This window comes from Balaenoptera musculus, chromosome 8 (genome assembly GCF_009873245.2).
Source record: "Balaenoptera musculus isolate JJ_BM4_2016_0621 chromosome 8, mBalMus1.pri.v3, whole genome shotgun sequence".
NCBI lineage: Eukaryota > Metazoa > Chordata > Mammalia > Artiodactyla > Balaenopteridae > Balaenoptera > Balaenoptera musculus.
In genome coordinates, this window is record NC_045792.1 from 98,420,583 (window position 1) to 98,446,664 (window position 26,082).

Sequence of the window (26,082 nt, forward strand, 5' to 3'; positions counted from 1 at the left end):
GGCAGATGTCAAGCAGTAAAAGCATCAGCAAAACTTCAGCCTTGAAATCCCTGCTAGTTTCCTGCCAGTGCAGGAATTCACTCGGGTTCTTGACAAATAGACGCTAGAATATTGCCCATTTGCAAGACAGACAAGCAAATGCCCACGATGGAGGCTGTGTTTTGTGTTTCTTTTAAGAAGGCCCCTGTCAAATTCTCATCCCGAGCTGTGAACCCTCTTACCAACTGCCTCTCAGAAAGGAGAACCCTGACTTTCCCTAAACCCAAAAGATAAGTGAGTATACAGACCCCACAGACAAAGCACTCTGGGTGCCAGACAGTGTCCATGGCTGAAAGGTAGTTTTCCAACACTGGGCGGTTGCAGCCGCCACACTTGGGTGAGAACATGGCTAAGAAATCCTTCCGGCAATACGGCTTCTTGTCCTTCTCATGAAAGCCTGGAGAGAGAAAAATCAAGGGTTCACTACTGCACTGTGAGACCTTAAACCAAGGTAGAGACTGAGAAGAGGCCAATGATTTAAACGCTCCCAAACTCAGTGTCTTCATATTCAAAATGGTGCTAATAGATACCTACCCCAAAAGGCTGTTAGAAGAAATATATGAGATAATGCAGGTAAAGTGTTTCCGTATTGTGTCTGTTTCATAGTAAGCATTTAATAAACATTAAGGTCTATTCCTCCTCAATGCCTTTGTACTGAGTACTCCCTCAGCCTGTACAGTTCTGCCCCAGGCCTTGATATGGCTAGCTTCACCTTGTGTTTCAGAAATCAGCTCAAATATCATCTTATCAGAGAGGCATCTCTTTAGCCTGTATCTACACTTCATCTTTTTTATTGTCTTTATAACATTTTCCATTATCTGAAATTTTGTGGTCTGTCGTCCATCAATGGAACATTTGCTCTAAAAGAAACTAGATATTGTTGCTCTGGTCACATTATATCCCTAGTGCCTAATATTTAAAAATAAAGTACTATTAAGTAATAATTTCCAAATCGATGCAAAATCTAAATATAATAATGAAAACTCTACAAATACTTGAATTAAATATGGATAGGTTCCTCTTTAATCGGGGAATGAGAAAATTGTAATAAAAACGAATCACATTTCAAAAGCAAGTTAGAGACTAATAAATTTAGCCACATTAAAAATACATATGAATGACTTATGCATGACGAAAAAATATCATAAGCAAAGACAAAGACAAAGAACAAACTGAGGAAAATATCTGCTAATTATATCTCAGAAAAATATAGCTAATACAAGAGTTCCTAACTGGATGCATGATTTAAAGTATTGTTTTATAAAATTTTTAAAAATATAAAATAAAATAGAAAATCAATCCCTAAAAATTAAACCAAGTTTAAGCAAATTAACTTAACTGTATATCAAATTGATGATATGACTAAAGAAAGGCAATGATTCATTCATGTGTCTTTAAAACATAGTATTTTGACTGTATAGTCATACTGGATCTATCCTAAAGACAAAAAGAGCTACAAAGAAATTTTAAACTTTTTTCAATAATCTTGTTTTTGCAACATTTATATTGATTTCTTTAAAATAATATGGGTAGATTTATAAGAAAGCAAATAATCAGTTATAGTAATTTGGTAATACCCTTGGTAGGCAAGGTTTTCAGTGTGAAAAAAAGATACAAGCATAATATAAAACAATTTCAGTAAAGGAAAAAACCTGTAATCTTATATTAGAAGTATCAGTATAGAGATAGCCTCATCCACCAGAGGGCAGACAGCAGAAGCAAGAAGAACTACAATCCTAGAGCCTGTGGAACAAAAACCACATTCACAGAAAGATAGACAAGATGAAAAGGCAGAGGGCTATGTACCAGATGAAGGAACAAGATAAAACCCCAGAAAAACAACTAAATGAAGTGGAGATAGGCAATCTTCCAGAAAAAGAATTCAGAAAATGATAGTGAAGATGATCCAGGACCTCGGAAAAATAATGGAGGCAAAGATCAAGAAGATGCAAGAAATGTTTAACAAAGATCTAGAAGAATTAAAGAACAAACAAACAGAGATGAACAATACGATAACTGTAATGAAAAATACACTAGAAGGAATCAATAGCAGAATAACTGAGGCAGAAGAACGGATAAGTGACCTGGAAAACAGAATGATGGAATTCACTGCTGCGGAACAGAATAAAGAAAAAAGAATGAAAAGAAATGAAGACAGCCTAAGAGACCTGTGGGACAACATTAAACGCAACAACATTCGCATTATAGGGGTCCCAGAAGGAGAAGAGAGAGAGAAAGGACCCGAGAAAATATTTGAAGAGATTATAGTCAAAAACTTCCCTAACATGGGAAAGGAAATAGCCACCCAAGTCCAGGAAGCGCAGAGAGTCCCATACAGGATAAACCCAAGGAGAAATATGCCGAGACACATAGTAATCAAATTGGCAAAAATTAAAGACAAAGAAAAATTATGGAAAGCAGCAAGGGAAAAATGACAAATAACATACAAGGGAACTCCTGTAAGGTTAACAGCTGACTTCTCAGCAGAAACTCTACAGGCCAGAAGGGAGTGGCATGATATACTTAAAGTGATGAAAGGGAACAACCTACAACCAAGATTACTCTACCCGGCAAAGATCTCATTCAGATTCGATGGAGAAATCAAAAGCTTTACAGACAAGCAAAAGCAAAGAGAATTCAGCACCACCAAACCAGCTCTACAACAAATGCTAAAGGAACTTCTCTAAGTGGGAAACACAAGAGAAGAAAAGGACCTACAAAAACAAACCCCAAACAATTAAGAAAATGGTAATAGGAACATACATATTGGTAATTACCTTAAACATGAATGGATTAAATGCTCCAACCAAAAGACACAGGCTTGCTGAATGGATACAAAAACAAGACCCATATATATGCTGTCTGCAAGAGACCCACTTCAGACCTAGGGACACATACAGACTGAAAGTGAGGGGATGGAAAAAGATATTCCATGCAAATGGAAATCAAAAGAAAGCTGGAAGGCTTCCCTGGTGGTGCAGTGGTTGAGAGTCTGCCTGCCAACGCAGGGGACACGGGTTCAAGCCCTGGTCTGGGAAGATCCCACATGCCGCGGAGCAACTAGGCCCATGAGCCACAATTACTGAGCCTGCGCGTCTGTAGCCTGTGCTCCGCAACAAGAGAGGCTGCGATAGTGAGAGGCCCACGCACCGTGATGAAGAATGGCCCCCGCTTGCCGCAACTGGAGAAAGCCCTTGCACAGAAACGAAGACCCAACACAGCCAAAAATAAATAAATAAATAAATAAAATTTAAAAAAAGAAAAAAAGAAAGCTGGAGTAGCAATACTCATATCAGATAAAATAGACTTTAAAATAAAGAATGTTACAAAAGACAAGGACACTACATATTGATCAAGGGATCAATCCAAGTAGAAGATATATCAATTATAAATATATATGCACCCAACACAGGAGCACCTCAATACATAAGGCAACTGCTAACAGCTATAAAAGAGGAAATTGACAGTTAACACAATAATAGTGGGGGACTTTAACACCTCACTTACACCAATGGACAGACCATCCAGACAGAAAAATAAGGAAACAAAAGCTTTAAATGACACAATAGACCAGATAGATTTAATTGATATTTCTAGGACATTCCATCCAAAAACAGCAGATTACACGTTCTTCTCAAGTGTGCACAGAACATTCTCCAGGATAGATCACATCTTGGGTCACAAATCAAGCCTCAGTAAATTTAAGAAAATTGAAATCATATCAAGCATCTTTTCTGACCACAACGCTATGATACTAGAAATGAATTACAGGGAAAAAAACGTAAAAAACACAAACACATGGAGGCTAAACAATACGTTATTAAATAACCAAGAGATGACTGAAGAAATCAAAGAGGAAATCAAAAAATACCTAGAGCAAATGACAACGAAAACATGATGATCCAAAACCTAAGGGATGCAGCAAAAGCAGTTCTAAGAGGGAAGTTTATAGCTATACAATCCTACCTCAAGAAACAAGAAAAATGTCAAATGAACAATCTAACCTTACACCTAAAGGAACTAGAGAAAGAAGAACAAACAAAACCCAAAGTTAGCAGAAGGAAAGAAATCATAAAGATCAGAGCAGAAATAAATGAAATAGAAACAAAGAAAACAATAGCAAAGATCAATGAAACTAAAAGCTGTTTTTTTGAGAAGATAAACAAAATTGATAAACCATTAGCCAGACTCATCAAGAAAAAGAGGGAGAGGGCTCAAATCAATAAAATTAGAAATGAAAAAGGAGAAGTTACAACAGACACCGCAGAAATACAAGCATCCTAAGAGACTACTAAAAGCAACTCCATGCCAATAAAATGTACAATCTGGAATAAATGGACAAATTCTTAGAAAGGTATAACCTTCCAAGACTGAACCAGGAAGAAATAGAGAATATGAACACACTAATCACAAGTAATGAAATTGAAACTGTGATTAAAAATCTTCCAACAAACAAAAGTCCAGGACCAGATGGCTTCACAGGTGAATTCTATCAAACATTTAGAGAAGAGCTAACACCCATCCTTCTGAAACTCTTCCAAAAAATTGCAGAGGAAGGAACACTCCCAAACTCATTCTATGAGGCCACCATCACCCTGATATCAAAACCAGACAAAGATACTACAAAAAAAGAAAATTACAGACCAATATCACTGATGAATATAGATGCAAAAATCCTCAGCAAAATACTAGCAAACAGAATCCAACAACACATTAAAAGGATCATACACAACAATCAAGTGGGATTTATCCCAGGGATGCAAGGATTCTTCAATATATGCAAATCACTCAATGTGATACACCATATTAACAAATTGAAGAATAAAAACCATATGATCATCTCAATAGATGCAGAAAAAGCTTTTGACAAAATTCAACACCCATTTATGATAAAAACTCTCCAGAAAGTGGGCATAGAGGGAAGCTACTTCAACATAATAAAGGCCATATACGACAAACCCATAGCAAACATCATTCTCAATGGTGAAGAACCGAAAGCATTTCCACTAAGATCAGGAACAAGACAAGGATGTCCATTCTAGCCACTCTTATTCAACATAGTTTTGGAAGTCCTAGCCATGGCAATCAGAGAAGAAAAAGCAAGAAGAGGAATACAAATTGGAAAAGAAGAAGTATAACTGTCACTGCTTGCCGATGACACAATACAATACATAGAAAATCCTAAAGATGCCACCAGAAAACTACTAGAACTAATCAATGAATTTGGTAAGGTTGCAGGATACAAAATTAATGCACAGAAATCTCTGGCATTTCTATACACCAGCAACAAAAAATCAGAAAGAGAAATTCAGGAAACACTCCCATTTACCATTGCAACAAAAAGAATAAAACACCTAGGAATAAACCTGTCTAAGGAGGCAGAAGACTCATACTCAGAAAACTATAAAACACTGATGAAAGAAATCAAAGATGACATAAATAGATGGAGAAATACACCATGTTCTTGGATTGGAAGAATTAATATTGTGAAAATGGCTATACTACCCAAAGCAATCTACAGATTCAATGCAATCCCTATCAAACTACCAATGGCATTCTTCACAGAATTAGAACAAAAAATTTTACAGTTCGCATGGAAACACAAAAGACCCCAAATAGCCAAAGGAATCTTGAGAAAGAAAAACAGAGTTGGAGGAATCAGCCTCCCCGACTTCAAACTATACCACAAAGCTACAGTAATCAAGACAGAATGGTACTGGCACAAAAACAGAAATATAGATCAATGGTACAGGATAGAATGCCCAGTGATAAACCCACGCACGTATGGGCACCTAATTTATGACAAAGGAGGCAAGAACATAAAATGGAGAAAAGACAGATTCTTCACTAAGTGGTGCTGGGAAAACTGGACAGCTACATGTAAAAGAATGAAATTAGAACACTACCTAGCCCCATACACAAAAGTAAACTCCAAATGGATTGAAGACTTAAATGTAAGACCAGACACTATAAAACTCTTAGAGGAAAACATAGGAAAAACACTCTTTGACATAAACCACAGCAAGATCTTTGATGACCCACCTCCTAGAGTAACAGAAATAAAAACAAAAATAAACAAGTGAGACTTAATTAAACTTAAAAGCTTTTGCACAGCAAAGGAAACCATAAACAAGACAAAAGGACAACCCTCAGAATGGGAGAAAATATTTGCAAATGAAACAACAGACAAAGGATTAATCTCTAAAATATATAAACATCTCATGAAGCTCAATATCAAAAAAACAAACAATCCAGTTAAAAAGTGGGTGGAAGACCTAAATAGACATTTCACCAAGGAAGACATACATATGGACAAGAGGCACATGAAAAGATGCTCAACATCACTAATTATTAGAGAAATGCAAATCAAAACTACAATGAGATATCACCTCACACCATTCACAATGGCCATTATCAAAAAATCTAGAAACAATAAATGCTGGAAAGGGTGTGGTAAAAAGGGAACCCTCTTGCACTGTTGGTGGGAATGTAAACTGATACAGTCACTACGGAAAACAGTATGGAGGTTCCTTAAAAAACTAAAAATATAAATACCATATGACCCAGCAATCCCACTACTGGGCATATACCCAGAGAAAACCATAATTCAAAAAGGCACATGTACCACAATGTTCATTGCAGCTATTTACCATAGCCAGGCCATGGAACTGACCTAAATGCCCATCAACAGATGAATGGATAAAGAAGACATGGCACATATATACAATGGAATATTCCTCAGCCATAAAAAGAAACAAAATTGAGTTATTTGTAGTGAGGTGGATGGACCTAGAGTCTGTCATACAGAGTGAAGTATGTCAGAAAGAGAAAAACAAATACTGTATGCTAACACATATATATGGAATCTAAAAAAAAATGGTACTGATGAACCTAGTTGCAGGGCAGAAATAAAGAGGTAGACATAGATAATGGACTTGAGGACATGGGGTGGGAGGGTGAAGCTGGGGTGATGTGAGAGTAGCATCGACATATATACACTACCGAATGTAAAATAGTTGGTTGCTGGGAAGCAGCAGCATAGGACAGGGAGATCGGTTCAGTACTTTGCGATGACCTAAAGGGGTGGGATAGGGAGGATGGGAGGGAGGCTCAAGAGGGAGGGGATGTGGGGACATGTGTATGCATATGGCTGATTCACTTTGTTGTGCAACAGACACTAACAGTATTGTGAAGCAATTATACTCCAATAAAGATTAAGAAAAAAAAAGATTTCTTTTAAATATATAAATATCTCAATCCTGGAAATTAAACCATACAAATAATTCAAGAGAAGAAAATTCTATGTTTAAAGATAGTCATTACAGGACTTCCTTAGTGGCGCAGTAGTTAAGAATCCGCCTGCCAATGCAGGGGACATGGGTTCGAGCCCTGGTCCAGGAAGATCCCACATGCCGCGGAGCAACTAAGCCCGTGCACCACAACTACTGAGCCTGCACTCTAGAGCCCATGAGCCACAACTACTGAGCCGTGTGCCACATCTACTGAAGCCCGTGTGCCTAAAGCCCATGCTCTGCAACAAAAGAAGCCACCGCTACGAGAAGCCAAGCGCACCACAACGAAGAGTAGCCCCCGCTCGCCGCAAGTAGAGAAAGCCCGTGTGCAGCAACGAAGACCCAACGCAGCCACAAATTAATTAATTAATTAATTAATTTTAAAAAAATAGTCATTACAACACTACTAAGACACCAGAAGTAATCTAACTATACTACTACAAGCACATTTATTGTAGTTGTTTTCAGTATTTGGAACTATAATGCTTCAATGAACATCTTCAGGCATATAATCCATTATAATTTGTTTACATAAAGAAAGCCCTAATGGAATAACCGATATTATTTAAATTATTATTATAAAATTATGAAACAACATGGAGAAATAAGTAAAAAAAAAAGGAATTTCAGATACACTATAACTTTTGTATTCATAAATATTAATAAATGTAGAAAAAATATTGGTAGGGCAAATTTTTTGTTGCATTAGGTTAAGAAGGTAATAGATTATAAATGAAATTTTATGCAAAGTCTTCTTATTGTCTTTACATTAAAAAAAAGAAAAATATAATAAACTAATGCATCCTCAAGCACTTATTCAAGTGATATATTCCCTCTGCTTCAAAAATCACTTCCCAAGATACCCAGATGGTTTGGTTCTTCACTTAACTCAGGAGTCTGCTTAAGAGAACAACTGATCAGATCACCCTACTTCAAACAAAGCCCTGTCACTCTCCCCACAACCTCTCCTAACACATAGAGCAAGTTAGTTAATTAGTTAGTTGGCTAGTTTGATTATTGTCTGTCTTTCTCACTAGCATATATGCACCATGAAGGCAGGAACTTTGTTTTTTGTCATTGTCTCCCTAGTACCTAGAATAGTACCTGACACATACATAGTAGCTGCTCAATAAATATTTATCGAATGAGCAGACATGTGAACAATATTACAATAGCAAAATTGAGACCATCAGCTTCAGAAGAGGGTTACCCCACTTCAAGATCAACTAGAACATGTATAAACAGGAGAAATTTTCTGGAAGAAACTCTCCTTAGCGTTTACAAGGAGAGTCTCCCTAAGATGAAGAGGACTGTTAGCAATCCCATTTGCGCAGGGAAGTACTTTGTACTGGTTCCAACTGAGGGCTCTCCCTACAGTATTAAATCAAAATTAGACTCTTCACAGCATTCCTCCCATTTTACAGGTGAGAAAAGGGAAGCTCAAAGAAATTACATATAACCAATGTCAGTGGAGGAGCTGACATTCAAATCTAGGCCTAACTTCAAAGCCTAACTTGGATGTCACACCCCTAGCTTAAATGCATTCTGACCTTGACCTCTCTGTGGGAACTGAGAGTATTAGCTGAGCCCAAATATCATAACCCAATAACTTTGTAAATATGAGAGCTCTCTAACTGTGCCCCACCAAAACAGCATGTAAGCAAAACATGCACAGTGGATTGGAAAGCAGCCCATCCAAGAAACATTATTTCTAGAAATACGCTTTGATAGTAGCAGCCAGACCAAAAACAGGCAATAGGAGTAGCCAGGTTTGGGACCCAAATCATGTAGCTGCAATGGTCTGTTATCTGCGGTCACTTTTTGATATGCCTTACCTTGTTCAACTATGCTTTCTTTGAAAAGCAGACAATTTAATAGACTTCTGAGGTCTCTATATCTAAGAATGTAAACTAATAATTTTATAAGCTGTTCTGTATTCTTCTTTTCTACCCCTGAGACACAGAAGAGCTCACTTTGCTTTTTCACTTTATCGAAAAATGTCTAGAGTCTGATCAAGTACAAAACTGAAAGCAGGCATGGGGGTTCCCTGGTGGCGCAGTGGATAAGAATCTGCCTGCCAATGCAGGGGACACAGGTTCAATCCCTGTTCGAGGAAGATCCCGCATGCCGCAGAGCAACTAAGCCCGTGTGCCACAACTACTGAGCCTGCGCTCTAGAGCCCATGAGCCACAACTACTGAAGCCCGCGTGCCTAGAGCCCGTGTTCCGCAGCAAGAGTAGCCCCCGCTCACTGCAACTAGAGAAAGCCCGCGCGCAGTAACGAAGACCCAACGCAGCCCTACATACATACATACATAAATAAACTGAAAGCAGGCAGTCCTGCTATTTAAGAAAAACGAACCAACACCCACAACCATCTTTCTTGCTTTTGTGTGGCACACAAACTATAACGTGCATCCATCACCTGGAGAGTTTGTCAGTATGCTGACTGCTGGGCCCCATCCCACCCAGAGTTTCTGATTCAGTAGGTTTGGGATGGGCTCGAAAATTTGCATTCTGGACAAGTCCCCAAGGTGATGCTGATGCTTCATAAAGCAAATGGCGTAAAACCGTGCTTGCCTGTAAGTAGGTGTCACTCGAGAAAATTATAAGACATTCCGACTGACCTAGGAATGACCCTCATCTAGGCATTTACAGGGTATCGGGTCTCAAGAATGAGACAGCAGAGAAGTAACAGCCTCCGTTTCAACTCAGGTGAGTCTCAGGAGAGGAATCAAAAGCAATCAGCCAAACTTGCTGTGATACCCCTGCGTTTAGGGATCCAATAAACTGAGGAAGTTTCAGCACTAACTTTCCTGGAGGCTCTCTCTGGGGCCAATTACCTCTGGAGGACTGATGAGAAACACTAACAATTCGAAGTGCCTTAGAGAGAAGGGTGTTCATACTCTGGTGAGGCTCCTAGCCACAGAGGAAATTAGGGAGCACCTGCATGGCCTGGATAATGAACAATTAAAAAGAAAGACATAGGCACTGAGGACCTGGTCCCTGTGGGAGGACGCTAAGGCCCGATGTGCTTAGAAACTTGAACCTTAACTAGGAATTCTCTGAACTGAAACAAAAATGCAGACGAATTTAATTTCCCAGGAGGCTCAGTAGTTAAGCTGTCATTACAGAAACTTTGTGTGTGACTATGTGACTTGGGGCAAGGCAGGATGCCTTGGACTAATTAATGGACTAACCATATGGCAGGAGACCCATTTACAGAAAACAAAGGATGAAAACAAAAATACAACCCAAGAGGAGCTTCTGATTAGTAAATGGCCTTTTTTGTCACTTGTCTCAAGTATGTTTTAGGGGCTTCCCTGGTGGCGCAGTGGTTGAGAATCTGCCTGCCAATGCAGGGGACACGGGTTCGAGCCCTGGTCTGGGAAGATCCCACATGCCACGGAGCAACTAGGCCCGTGAGCCACAATTACTGAGCCTGCGCATCTGGAGCCTGTGCTCCGCAACAAGAGAGGCCGCGATAATGAGAGGCCTGCACACCGTGATGAAGAGTGGCCCCCACTTGCCGCAACTAGAGAAAGCCCTCGCACAGAAACGAAGACCCAACACAGCCATAAATAAATAAGTTAAATAAATAAATAAACCCCCCCCCAAAAAAAAAGAAAAAAGAAAAAAAAAAAGTATGTTTTAGGTGTGGCTTCATATTTTCATTTAAAGTCATAAAGGACCAAATCAGCCTTGTCTGGTTAGAAGGGGTCCAAGTCAAAAACAGTAAGAATTAGCTACCTTCATGGCACTTTCTGATCATCCTATGAATAGGGTATTTTTCTTTTGCATCTAACTTATGTCTCTTCTTGAAATATGTCTGCCTCCTGTTATTCTGCTCTCAGGCAACTTCCACATCATAATCATCTGTGAGCAGTATTCACTTGCTGACTGTTCTACTCAACAAACCCTCAGACTTCTAAGGCTACCAGTGCAATATAAACTGACCATGACTTAGATTAAATCTCAATGAAAAATGTTGCTTAACCAAAGTGCAATCTAAAAATGAAAGACTTAATGATTTGTGAAAAGCATTGAACAAGCTTCAGTGAGCAAGCAAATTACTACAAAGCACTTTGACAATGGATTTTATCAGTGCTACTCTATCCAGGTCTGTCTTCAAATAAAGTGTACCCTGTTGGTGCCAAGAAAGTAAAGAGACAACAACAGCAGAAGAGGGATTGAGTCTCTGTCAAGGGGCAGTTATGATGGTGCAGAACAAAACATGGAACTTGCTGAAATGAGACCTGAATTTAAATTCCAATTCTTTGATTTTCTAGTTGCATGACTTAAAAAAAATCACTTTACCTCCCTGATGCTCAGTGTTTCCACCTATAACTTGGTAAAATGTGGGATAAAATTATTCTCTCAAAGTTGTGGTGGGGATTAAATGAATAATAGGTTAGGAATATACATAATAACCTGCCTGATATTTAGGACCTGACCTCCAGGAGAATGGCACAACACACAGGTTTATCTTCACGCCCTCTTGAAACATCACCACAATAGTTAAAGAATTATTTAAAACAGAAAGACTCATAGGAAAAAAGAGAAAAGGAAAGGACATGCCACAGATGAGCTATCAATAAAATTCTCCAAAATTTAAAGTAGGTATTAGAGTGGCATGTAGCTTGGCAGAAAGAAAAAACAAACTGAAACCTAAATCTCTGAAGAGGGGAGGTGCCAATAAAACTCAAGCCATCCTGAGCTCCAAAACATCAAAGGGGCTCAGGAACTGAATGCATAAAATAGTCTTCAAGGCTGAAAACAGGATTGGTTGAAAGTCTGAAGAGCTGTCAGAAAATCAGATCTCTCATCTTACCATAAGATGCAGTGATTATTTCTATAAATTTCAAACCAGAGGGTCTCACTGATCAGGGATACTGGACATCATAAGAAAAGAAGTCAAGCTTTCTACTAAAAATTGAGAATTAAATAAAAGTTGGCATGCCGAATGGTGAAAACCCCATCCCCCAATCTCTTTTACTAACTTTTGTAATGTCAAAAGGAGAATAGAGGAGGATATCAGAGGAGGATGTCAGAAGAGAATATCTCTTTGATAAAATTTATTCAAGATGAAAGACCTAAAATAGTCAGGGGTCCTGCAGCAAAATGGCCAGAGCACCTTACCTGAGTACCATACAGTTGAGTCCACCAGTCAACACGTTCTGCCTTACCCACAGAGCTTCCAGTTAGCATTTTAGTGTCTCATTCATTCTTAAATAAAAATGGGCAACCAAAGGTCAGCAGCATTTGGCAAAGACCATTGTAACAAGATATAAGGCATCAAGATGTAATAGACGTCAAAGTTCAAAGTGGGCTGCAAGACATCCCTCAAAGTAGATAGCCACGGACTATTTGCACAAATCTTGAACTCCTCACTCACACCTAGGATATAAAACAGGTAAAGAGAAGGGGAAATTGAGAGAGGGATTTCTTTGGAGAAAACTGTGCTATGCGTGCTCCACCACCACCACCAAGAAGCATGCGGTATGGTTCTGGCTGAGCTCAAGTCAAGAGAGGGAACTCAGTGGGACCACTCAGAGAGCTGGGTATGTGTCCCCTGCCATTAGCGGGATACAGTTGATGGTACTTGATTCATCCCAGGTGAGCTTCTGGCTGAAGAGGCCTATGGCAGCTGAATAGAGTGATGCGTCTGAAATTAACTGCAGTCCCATTGACTGCAAGAGAAAGATGCAAGTTTCCCATGGTCCCTATTTGAAACTATGAGTGAAAGAGTTAATCTGGAACCATTATAATCATTTCTAAGTGATCACCTAGAGGGAACAATGAAAATCCTGCAGAAAAGAGTCTCTGTGGAATGGATCCTCAAAGATCCATGTGCTAAGGGGAGAACGGCCAGCCAAGACATGTAAAGGGCCACCAAGAATTTGTAATTGGATCCGGACTGAATCCACAAAAACATCCAAGTAAAAAAAGAAAGTCAGAGTTAAATATCTGACAGGCCCGGAGAGCACAAAGCAAATTAGACAAGTTAGAACTTTCCTGCCCTCCAATCTCACCTCTTCCACCCCTGTTTCAACCCTGGAGGGGTCAGCTATCAAGATTAGCAGTGGGTATGAGAGTGGAAGCAAGAAAGGACCAATGAAAGGCCACAACCCCCTTCCCTGGCCTCCTGCAGCTTAAAGGCCCCACCAGGGGAGAGTGTAGCTGTCACTTTAAAGTTGGAAAGCTCAGCTCTTACACAGACTGTATTACCTAAGGACTTAGATTTGTGTTTTGTGTCATAAATTGATTTTCTATTTAGAAGAGTTTATTAAGAACAATAAAAAAAGACATGGGACTGCCCAAATCTTTATTTAGAAGAAAACTTTTCCCACTGAGTTAATTCTAAAAGGACAGGAACAGAAAAAATAAAGAAGCTTTCTGATTCCATGCATGAATCATATTTGTTCAAAAGAAACATAAAAAGAAGTCAGAAAAAAATCAAGAAAATTCAGAAAACAGAAGGAAAAAAAGCTTGCAAAAGGGGAAAAACAGGTCACATAGAAAGGATCAGGAACAAGATCAAAATTTTAAGAAAAAACTTCTCAACCATGGAAGCTGGAAGACAGCGAAGCAATGTCTTCAGAATGATGAAGGGAAATAGTTTCCACCTAGAATTCTATGTCAGGGCAACTTAAGGTAGACAAAATATTTTCAGATATTCAAGGTTTCAAAACTTTTACCTCCTATTCATTCTTTCTCAGAAGCTACTGGAGGTGTGCTCCACCAAAATAAAGGCAATAACATGTATTGAAAGATAGAGGGAAATAGTAAAAATAATTCCCGAGATAATGGCCCAGAATAACGGCTTCTCAGCAGGCCTGAGGAGGCAGGAGCAGAAGTCTCAAGGCCTCCTAGACAGACGTCTCCAAGAAGAAAACAAGTGGAACTGACATATTACCACATGTGGTGGACCCTTTTTTTTTTTTTAATTAATTAATTAATTAATTAATGGCTGTGTTGGGTCTCCGTTTCTGTGCGAGGGCTTTCTCTAGTTGCGGCAAGTGGGGGCCGCTCTTCATCGCGGTGCGCGGGTCTCTCACTATCGCGGCCTCTTGTTCTGGAGCACAGGCTCCAGACGCGCATGCTCAGTAATTGTGGCTCACGGGCCCAGTTGCTCTGCTGCATGTGGGATCTTCCCAGACCAGGGCTCGAACCCGTGTCCCCTGCACTGGCAGGCAGATTCTCAACCACTGCGCCACCAGGGAAGCCCCATGGTTGACCCTTTTGAGAAGGATTTCACAGCTCTGTCAGATAAATTAGTGATAAGTACAATGAAAATGAAGCTAATGAAAAAGGGATCCAAATATTAACTTCAGGAAAAAAACAAATGTGTATGAAAAGGACACCATGATAATGATAATCATCATCATTACCAGCTTCCATGCGCCAGGCACTGTTGTAAACGCTATACTGATACTGTCTCTTAAAATCTTCATAATGACCCTAGAAGGTAAACATTATTATTAGGCCCATTTTACTCATGAGGAAAGTAAGGTACAAAGAGGTTAAATGACTTGAACAACATCACATAGCTGATAAATACCACAGCCCAGATTTGAACCAGACAGTCTGACTCCAAAATCCATGCTCTACTATATCAGTTTGTTACGTGGCTCAGCTGTGAGCAATATTTATGTGACTGTCAACATATACACACCGAATACTGATCTGACCTATAATTATGACCTACTTATAACTGAGAGAATGGGGGAGGAATTATGTTGGGGGTAGGTGGGGTAGTAATAAAATTTCTAAATCCTCATCTCTCCTGGTAGACAGTTAATACATAATGGTTAAAACTGGGGGAAAAAAATCAGTATATAGTAATATATTATTTAAAACATACAAATAAATAATAGAAGAAGCTAAAAAATGTACAGAGGAGAACTGGATTTGGCAGTGGAAAAAGGAAAAGCAAGGGACTGTTCTTTTTAATATTACTCTGGAAGTAATATTTGCATTTTTAAACTATGCATTTGTATTTCTTTGATTAAAAAAGTCAATTTAAACAAAATTCATGAATGTTGGAAAAAGGTAGGGAGGGATGGCATTTGGTACTGAAATGGGCACTTGGATGGTAGAGGCAAGAACCAGGACCAACAAAGCAGATCAGGGAAAAGCTCTGCTGGTCTTCTTGTAACCACCCTGGGTCATACCTTCTTCACCAAACACCTCTCCACAGTGAGCGCAGAAGAAGTGCTCTGGGTGCCAGGTTTGGTTCATGGCCGTCAGCACTTTCTGGAAAAGAAACACACCGGAGAGATTAAAATGCTACAGAGCTGTAAAACCTGATCCCAGCTCTAAGTGAGGAGTAAAAGCTACATGAAAGCAGGGGGAGGGCGGTTTACTTACATCCAGGATGGGAGCTCCACAGTAAGCACAGCGCGGAGAGAAAAGGTGGTGGTAGTCCTTGGGGCAGTAGGCCAAGCCACTCCGCTCAAAGAAGGGACTGGAGCCGATCTCTCTTTTGCAGTGAGCGCAGACGAAGTGCTCCGGATGCCACGCTTGCCCTAGAGCATGGATCACCTGGAGAACAAAACAAAGCCTGGCAAGTGGGGGCCCAGTTGGGGGCTCTAGGGTCCATAGGGGGCACAACTCTGGAGGGCGCTCTTCCAACAGTGTTCCATGTAAACGACTCCCCCTGGAGTTGCACAACACTGAGGCCTAGACCTAGGTCTCTTGTCCGTACTTTATGGATAGTAAAACAGTGCCCAACTTTCCTGAGCGATCACACTGAGAAAGGCCTATAAATGATCATTCCCACTATACTGCCCCAGAGGATGGGAGAAACAAAACAGAGCATCGCAGTGATGGACAAGAGATAACTAACCATACCTTGGCATGGAAGGGACCCCTGGAAGAGGAGAAGGCCAATGACAGTTTTCATTCCTCTGATCTGAACACCTCACCTCACACCCCGTGCAAAATCAGGTCTCAAAGCCCTTTTTTATGGTTTTGGTGAAGGATGATGCCCGAGCAGGAGTCTGTGGCCATGATATGGAGCCGAGTGCAGCTAAAAATCGAAATCTATTGATTTACACCCAGAATGTCTGAACAGAGGGAGCAGTGAGAAAGTTACTCTGGGTGAAGGCAGTACAAGAATTTGGTTAAGAGCTCAAACTTGGGAGCCAGACTCTCCTGGGTTTGGATCTTACCTCTACCTCCTACTAGACCTTGGACATGTCAGTTAACGACCCTGAGTCCTCGGGTTCCTCATCTTTATAAAGGGCTTGCGGCCACTGAAGGGCTAATGTGACCATTAAATAAAGGAATACTTGTAAAGTGCTTTGTTCAGTGCCTGGAGCACTGTAAGGGACCAGTAACTATTATTAAACTATCTTGGAATATAAGGAGAAAGAGCAATCCTTAGTGGGATGGAGACAGACATACACACAGACACAGACGGCTGTAGGATCAACGTCTTGGCCTAGCCCACCTTTCCAGCAATCGGTTTCCAGCAGGAAACACAATGGCCCTTGGGCACTGTCGCAATTCCAAGGTCCTTCAGTTCCTGCTCCAAACCCCCCAGCATCGAGTCCAGGGAGGCCTTGTGATCCTGCTTGTCTGGTAAGTGCTTCTTGCTGGTATCTGCTTTCACTGTAACCTGTGTCAGGAAGAGAACCACAGAGACAGTCATCCTCACTGGCATCTTCTCCACGATCCCTTAGTCTTTCGCTAGCCTTCCTCCAACGCACTGGGAGAATCTAACATTGTAACACCAATAAAAATGCTTTCATTTCCTTTTCATTCTAAGTTCCTCAGGGCAAATGAAATCTGACTGATCTTCCTCTGTTTGCAAATCTTTTCTGGCAATAGGAAATTGAATATATGAAGATGATACTTTATCTCTTATGATGACCACAGGTCAACAATTAACCTTATTTTCTTTTTATTCATTTATTCTGCAGTATTTATTGGGCACCTGGTTTGTGCCAATCACTGCTCTAGGCTCTTGGTGTAGAACAATGTACAAGACCAACCAAGTGTCTGCCTGTCATGCAGTTTACATTCTCTGGGTAATAGACAATAAGCAATTAAAGAAATAAATATATGATGTATATCTCAGGTGGAGATAAGATGTAAGTTATATATTGAGACAAATGACAGAGGGTGGAATGGAGAGGAAAAACTGATTTAGATGAGGGTGATCAGAGAAGGCTCTCTAAGGAGGTGATATCTGAGCAGATATTTGAGTGATGTACTGAGATCTAAAAATATTGATATTTGTGGGAAAAGCATTCCAGAGGGAAAGAAGGCCCAGAGGAAGGAGACAGTCTGACACATAAAAAGAAAAGTAAAAAAGGTCAGTAGGGCAGAGGGAGTAAGAATGAGTGAGTCAGGAAAAAATGATGGAAAAAGAGGCAAAGATCACATAGGGCCCTCAGGATAAAAGCTGCAGTTCTATTCCAAGGGTGATGGAACCATTTTGTTTCAAGCATGAGCGTGAAAGAATCTGATTTACAAGATCCTCGTGGTAGCCGAGTGAGGAATTAGGTGTGGGCAAGCCAGAGTGGAATTAGAGGCACTAGTTAGGCAGGAGACCATTATAACAGCTCAAACTAGAAATGACTTGGACCAGTGTCAGTGGAGAAGCTGGTGAAAGTTGTCAGATAAGACTTGCTGAGGGATTGGATTTATTAAAGCAAAACTCCAAAACAGTTATTATAAAACGTTCAAAGGAAAAACCTCAAATTACAAAACAGAACAAATTACAAATTGCCCAACTTATCCTTCGTCAACTCTGGTCCTGAGATTCCATCTCTCTCAACTCCTTTCCAACTGGGCTACTGCAAACATCTATCTAATACTTCCTGATCAGAGAACTACAATGATTCTCCATTGCTTCCAGCATGGAATTTGCAGCATCAGATGGACATTCAAAGTCTCCCATCCACTGCCCTCACTTTACCTTTCCAATCTCATCTTTTATTACTCCGTAAAAAGCCTCCATTGTTTAAAGCCAGCCAGGTTCCCTGCAGTCTCCTGAATGTGATCTGTTACTGTCTGCCTTCAGGCCTCTACTTATCCACTTTTTACTGCCTGGAATAACCTCACATTATCTCACTAATCCAAAATGCTCATTTCCCTTCAAGAATCTTATCATATGACACATTTCCTTCCTCCTCTATTATATAATGTTAGTTAATGCTGAAGAGAGTAATGTTCAAAAGGTTAACATGGAAAAGGCCTGAAAGTACCTAAGTAAAAACACAATAATGTATCTATTGCTACATATCGTACATTTACATCTATAGCTATTTGCTGGTATATTCCAGAATACTTTTGAAAGGGTATGTAAAAAGTAGAAAATACTGACTACCTCCAAGGGGCAGAACTGGATGGCTGGGAACAGTTCACCGTAAACTTTTGTACTTTTGATTTTTGTACAGTGTAAAGATATTCAAAAAATAAACAGATAGCTTTTGAAAACGTAAATAAACCAAGACACGTGCTAAACCAATTTAAAAACACCACACAATTAAAACTCCTAGTGCAGGGACTTCCCTGGCAGTCCAGCGGTTAAGACTCTGCACTTCCAATGCAGGGGACGTGGGTTCGATCCCTGGTCGGGGAACTAAGATCCCACATACAGAGCGGCATGGCCAAGAAAAAGAAATAATTCCTAATGTAGATTTTTTTCTAGTATTTTCAGATATACAGTGCAATGAGGAATGCACCCAGCTTTACTGTAGACATTAAAGAAACCTTGTTTCTGATATTTATTCATTTGTCCCTCTAATAAGTATGCATTATTCATAATGTATCAGGAACAGTGCTGGGCATTGGAAGTCCAAACGTGAGCCACAGAGATAAGCTTCCTGCCCTTCCAATCACACACATTTTTATACACTGCCCTGAAATTATTTCATGCTCATTTCATGGGTACATATCATATCCCCCAACCAATTCAGAATGGATGGATTCTCTATCTCAAGAATTCTAGCTCAATATTCTGTAATAACCTAAATGGGAAAAGAATTTGAAAAGGAATATATACCTGTATATGTATAACTGAATCACTTTGTTGTACACCTGAAACTAACACAACACTGTTAATCAACTATACTCCAACATAAAATAGTTTAAAAAAAGAATGAATTCTAGATGATAATTCCCTTAATAAATTCTTAGGTCCATTTATGTGAGTTCCATTCCCTGCCAGGCCAGTGAGCTTGCCACCCATGCTCTGGAGACTAGAACAAGGGGGCAGATTTTATCTCAGTATGAGTTTAGGACTCATCCTTCCTACTGTCAAAGCCACACTTTGCTCTCCCTTGCTCTGACCCAGCTAGCCCACAGGTGTCCTCCATCCCACTCAGGGGGTTCTCTTTAACAGCCCTTCCACGCTTTATCCAGCTTTAGTGGCAAACAATCTGTCTTTTATTCTATAAATGTCACAGAGTCTTATGCCTCATTTTATCAAGCACACTCCAAGCCCCTTGAGATCAGAACCCATATCACAGTATCTTTTATGTCCAGATAATACACCTTAAAAAAATTGATACAAATGAACTTATATACAAAACAGAAATGGACCCACAGACATAAAAAACAAACTTATGGTTTCCAAAGGGGTAAAGGGGTGGCGGGGGGTAAATTAGGAGTTTGGGATTAACATTTACACATTACTGTATATAAAATAGATAACCAACAAGGACCTGCTGGATAGCACAGGGAATTATACTCAATATTTTGTAATAACCTATAAGGGAAAAGAATCAGTTTTATATATATATATATATATATATACACACACACACACACACACACACACACACATAACTGAATCACTTTGCTGTACACCTGAAACTAATACAACACATTGTAAATCAAGTATACTTCAATTAAAAAAAAATACATAGTACAAATTTGAGTTCATCCATTGAATTAAATTTAGTATGGGAAAATGAATAATGACTTAGAAGAGTTTCTCAAGGGGGAATGCAGAGCTGAGTCCACAGAGATGAGACCCTGAAGGCTGTATCACAGGGACTGTGCTCACCTGGGTCTGCATTTCACACAGGTGGGCCATCAGCTCCTCCAACTGCACAGCTGCTGAGGTTTTAGGAGGTGGTGGTGATTCCTTTGGCTCTTGGACCTCACTATAGGGAGAAAACAAAAAGTCATACCAACACATCAAAACTCAAATAAATGTTAGGCCATGCATAAAATACCAGAAAACGCAGTTTTAACTATTAACCCCTTAGATATGACTAAAACTAGAGACAGAGACTATTTTTAACAAATAGGTACTAAACATCTGAACAAGGTCTCTCTGCCTTTGTCTCCATGTCTCCCTCTGGTCGTCTCAAAAACTTGACTATTGTTCTCAAGTGCATGAAGAAAAGTGCCGGACCTGTAGCTGGGTGGCCATTCTCCCCCAACAACCAGGAAAAAAGCAGCCTCTGAAAAGAGTTTGAAGACCACGGTCCAATGTGTATTTTTTACTTTAACAGCATTCTTTCTTAAACTATAAAGTATTATATCTTCTTTCAGTTATTGTCAAGTGAAAGACAAAAAATAAATATATAATATATATACTATATATTTATATAATATGTTTAATATATATTTATATAACATATAATAACATTTATATAATATATAAAATACATAAAAATAAATAAATACAGAGAAGACATTGGTCCATGGGCCCCAGAAACAGTAAACAGATTTTTATTCAAATATCTGCATAATCATTAGTAAAATTAATCATGTGTGAGGACACAAAATAGAGTCTAATAAATTCTAAGAAGTAAATCATACAGACCATATTCTGTATACTTAAATAAAAATAAAGTAATTCTTGGGAGAAAGAAAAAATTAACAATTTTCAAACTATTTAGAAATAGCTATACAATCACACATGCTCTTCAGAGTTGAAAGCAAAATGTTATTGAAAGGAAAAATATAAATAGACTTAGGTGCAATATTGAAAAATAAAAAAGACCAGAAGCAAATGAAACATCCAACTCAAGACTCTCAAAAAATAAAAAATAAAATAATAATTAAACAGAAGGAATAAAAGCATAAATCAGTTAAACAGAAAACAAACCAAAAAAACTAACAGCTTTTTGGGAGCATTGTATAAATTACCAAGTACATAATAAAATATGGAAAAATCACCCAACAGGTTCTATGAATATCTCAGAAACTTGGTACTAAAACCAAAGACAGAATGGTGTGTGTGTGTGTTTGTGGGTGTGTGTGTGTTTGTGTGTGTGTGTGTGTGTGTGGTAGTGTGCATACCAGTCATCCAAGAATGGTTCAACATTACGTAAAGGATTATTATAATTCATTATACTAACAGAAAAAGAGAAAATCTTTATAAACATATTGAGAAGTACTGAAAAGCAACTGAAAACAAATTTAACCACCATTCTTGTTGTTGAAGATCGAGGAGAAGAAGAAAAATTCCATAACCTGACAAAATATGTCTATAAAAATCTATAACAAGCCTCATCTTTAATAGTCAAATACTAAGCACATTTCTAATTTAGGGAAGAGGAGGACAAGGCTCCTACCCTCATTGCTAGTCTCCAATATTATTCCAGAATGCATTAGCAAATGCATTTAAAAGTAAAGATAAGAGATTTATATATTTTAAAGAAAAACGTACTCTCACTCTTTTTAAATATATAATAATATTCCTAGAAAATGACAGATAAATGATATAACAACTATTATAATGAATTTTTAAAAATCAGGATGGCTACTAGATACAAGAATAAAATGAAATAATTCGTGTCTTTCCTATAGACCAGGGGTAACTGATTTGAAAATTCAATGAGGAGAAAAATGTGTTCACAATGCCAAGAAAAAAATATATTAAGTATTAAAGAATAAATCTAACAAGAAATGTGTAAGATTTCTATGAAGAAAAATCACTAAAAAGAAGACCCACCTAAATAAAGATGCATAATATGATGTCAGTTTCTCCCAATTAAACTATAAATTCAATATAATCCATACAAAAATTATAATCGAATTATTCAAGTTAATAGGCTGATGCTAAAATTCAATACAAGCGAGAACACTCAAGGCAATTTTGAAGAAAGAAAAAAAAAAAACAGGGATAACTTGCCCCAGTAGATGCGGTATCCTATAGAATGATAATAATTTAATTTGTGTGATGTTGCTAAAGAAACAGACAAGTAGAACAAAAGTAGGGTAGACTAGAAAACCCAGAAACAGACTCTGGTACCTATGAGCACATTGCATATGGTAAACCTGGCATTTCAAATAATCAGGAACAGACTATTAGAATCAAGGTGCATGATAACCTATTTGGAACACAATAAATTTAGATCCCTAACACACTGTACACACAAATGTGTTCTTAATGAATTCAAGATATAAATGTTTAAACAAAAATACTAGAAGAAAATGGAGGATTTTTTAATAATTTGGAGTGATAAAGACTTTCCTAAAAAAGGCATAAAACTCCCAAGTGATGTCAAAAAAGAAAAAATATTGATAAAGATAGTATTAAAAAATTTAACATGAATAAATATTTAAAACATAAACAATATTCAAATATTTAAAAGTTGATTAATCAATAGTAAAAATATAATGCAAAAGAAACCTGAGCTAAGGATTTTTTAAAAAGTAAGTTTCAGAAAAAGAAATTTGAATGTTTACTACATAAAAATATACTCAATCTCAATCTTTAACATGCAAATTAAATGGTGAGATACCATTTTTTTCCCATGAATCAAAGTTTTGAAAGATTGACAATATGCAGTGTTGGCAAAAGTCAGGGTTATATCTACACAGATACATTTACATATATTATAGGTAGCTACATAAGTTATAAAACCCTTTGCAAGGTAGCATCTATCAATATTTCAAATGCATATACCCTTGGATTCAGCAATTTCACTTCTAAGACTCTATCCTACAGAAAAATTGGACATATCTATAAAGATATACGTACAAGGACATTCCTTAAAACACAAAAACAGAATAGTTTTTATGAGCAAATTAAAACTAAATGAAAATATAGTCAAATAAATTATGGTCCACCCATGCTATGGAATAACCCTGCAGCTGCTAAAAAGAATGCCCACATAGAATTTTATGAACTAAGGAAGACTTCTCATTTGTATTGTTAACCTAAAAAAGCAAGGCCCAGAACAGTGTGAAAAATATCCTTCCATTTATCTAATTTTAAAAGCACAGATACATAAGTATGAATATGCATACACAAAGGTCTGTAAGAAGACATACCTACCGGCACAGTTACCTAAGGAGCTGGTAATTAGGTGGTGGGAGGAAAGACTCTACTGGAGGTGGTCTCACATTTTACCCTGTATATCTCGCATTTCTTTGACTTTTTTTTTTTTTGGTGGTGCCAGCGTGGCTTGCGGGATCTTAGTTCCCCAACCAGGGATTGAACCGGGACCCAGCAGTGAAAGCGCGGAGTCCTAATCACTGGACCACCAGGGAAGTCCCTTCTTTGACTTTTTTTAAAGACTATTTTTTAGGGCAGTTTTAGGTTTACAGTAATATTAAGCAGAAGGTATCTCTCTGACTTTTTATATACGTGAGTTTATAAAATAATTGTGTACATGAAGTTGTATTTTCAACACAAAGGTCCTCTATACTAGAAAAGAAACAATGATGAAAACAGATGAGGCGGTAGGGGTGGCAGATGGGGCATCAGCAGTACAATTCTCACGTATATCTTAGTTATACACACATGCACACATGCATAAATAAACGATTCCATAAACAACCTTCCGTATACTACATTAATACAGTTACAGTGTTGTGAGTGAGTCCTACTAAAATTATTTTTAAATATAAAATTAATATGTTAAATGCAGAACATTTTAAAACTGCAGAGGAATACAAAGAAAAAACGAAACCACACATAATCTTCCTTTTGAGAGGCAGTTAATACTCTAGACATGCTGGCTTATATTTTTACACTCTTCTATGATTGTGTATGATTTTAGAAAATTTGAATATTACTGTTTTTTTATGTTTTAAAGTTAACATTTTTCCATATCCTTATGCACATCCTTATCTGTCCTTTGCAAACGTAATAGTTAACATTTATTGAGTGTGTACACTACACCAGGCACTCTGTAAAGGGTTTTACACGTGTTCTCTTTAAATCCTCATAAAAACCTTAAAGGTAAGTTTTATCACTCCCAGATGAAAAAACTGGGGCCTAGAGAAGTTAAAAACTTTGCTCAACCCAATACAGATGGCAAATAACAGAGTTTGGGCCTGCACACTCTGAAGCTTGTGTTTTCTATCACTGAATTATCTTTTAAAATGATATATAAAGGCTATATAGTTTTCAAATGCATAATGTGCCATAATTTATTAAATCAATCACTTATTGTTAGATACCTAGATTGCTTCTGATTTTCACTGTTATAATCAATACTGCTACATAAATATTTGATATTTATTTCCATAGAGTACACTCTGAGAAGTGGAATCACTGGGTTATACAGGTAACTGTCTCCGGAATAATGTTTGCAATTAACATTAACCAAGAAGCTTAGCTAACAACCCACCAAACTGTGTGTGTGTGTGACAGAGACACACACACACAAAGCAATAAATAAAACCAAATATTCTACGTCTTTCACTAAATATATTTTCAAAAATGACAACAAAGTCTTACTACTTTACTTATTTTTATGTATTTATCAGCTGGGGAAAAAGTAGAAGGAAGATGCTTATCTTCCTCTCTTAAGAAAAAAAGACTATCTCTTGGGTACAACATGTCCTGCTACTGACTCAGTTTGAGTATTTAACAAGGAAAATTTAGGAGGAAGTGGATCTCTTCCCTTCTTAAAAGACTTTGTCTTTTAGGTACAACATGGCCTCCTGCCCAACATAAGCTTGGGTTTTTTTTTTTTTTTGGAGTAGGGGTGTTTAATCTAAGAACAAAAATGGTCAGGTGACTGATTACAAGTGACTGATTTAGTTCTTGGAGGTTTCCAACAAAGTACGGAGGAGCTCTCTCTCACAACTCTTTTCAGTCATAATCCCTTAGTAATTGCTGCCACAGGCATGTGTCTTGGAAATACAGAAGGCAGCAGGACTGGGAACACATTCTTCTGCCCTGTGCCCCAGTGTAGAATAAATGTAGTTTCTTAGATGGGTCTGTATAATCCTAAAAACCTGTCCATCTCACAGGTGGGGTATACTTGTGCTTATTGAAAGAACTCTTACTGGTTTCTAACCAGACTCCTAGTGCAGTGTGTAAAGAGAAATACATCATTGCCAAAATACCCTAAGAGTAATTGTGTCAACAATATAAACTTCTAAATAAGAAATGAGAGACCTTGAAGAGTTGATGTTTGCATCACTACAGGAAATGTTTGTGAAAAGAGAGAAACCTCAAATCTCCTTTGATTTGTCCCCAGACCTATTGAAGATGATAAAGGCGCTTAGCATGCCATCAGCAACAACTTCGTTACTCAGAGGTTTTAATAATACAAATACAAGAGATGCGTTTAAAAAAATCCAGACTTCTCAAGTGAGGGGCTTCACTTTTTTCCCCCATTCATTCCTCTGCAATATTTTTATGAAGTCTCCCTCCCTATTCTTACCAAAATTATTTCTGTTCATATAAAAGATACATTTCTAAATACTGTCATATTGTTATATTCTCAACTAGTATTTCAAGGTATTGGTACTTTTAAAGTTGAAACTAACGTTTGGTTAATTTAAGCAAGCCAGAGGAAATGGTGGAAACAATGCAGGAA

At 38.2% G+C, this 26,082-nt stretch overlaps 1 protein-coding gene across 3 annotated transcripts in view; it reads right to left on the bottom strand.

Moving 5' to 3' along the window:
• LPXN (leupaxin) overlaps positions 1-26,082 on the bottom strand; it is a 43,769-nt gene that overhangs the window by 1,295 nt on the left and 16,392 nt on the right. For all 3 annotated transcript variants that reach the window (XM_036862710.1, XM_036862709.1, XM_036862711.1), the window contains 5 exons: positions 20,352-20,451; positions 16,785-16,952; positions 15,701-15,874; positions 15,505-15,586; positions 288-436 (listed from right to left, as the gene is read on the bottom strand). In XM_036862710.1, coding sequence (XP_036718605.1) covers positions 288-436; positions 15,505-15,586; positions 15,701-15,874; positions 16,785-16,952; positions 20,352-20,451 — 673 coding nt within the window. The remainder of the gene's footprint in view (positions 1-287; positions 437-15,504; positions 15,587-15,700; positions 15,875-16,784; positions 16,953-20,351; positions 20,452-26,082) is intronic.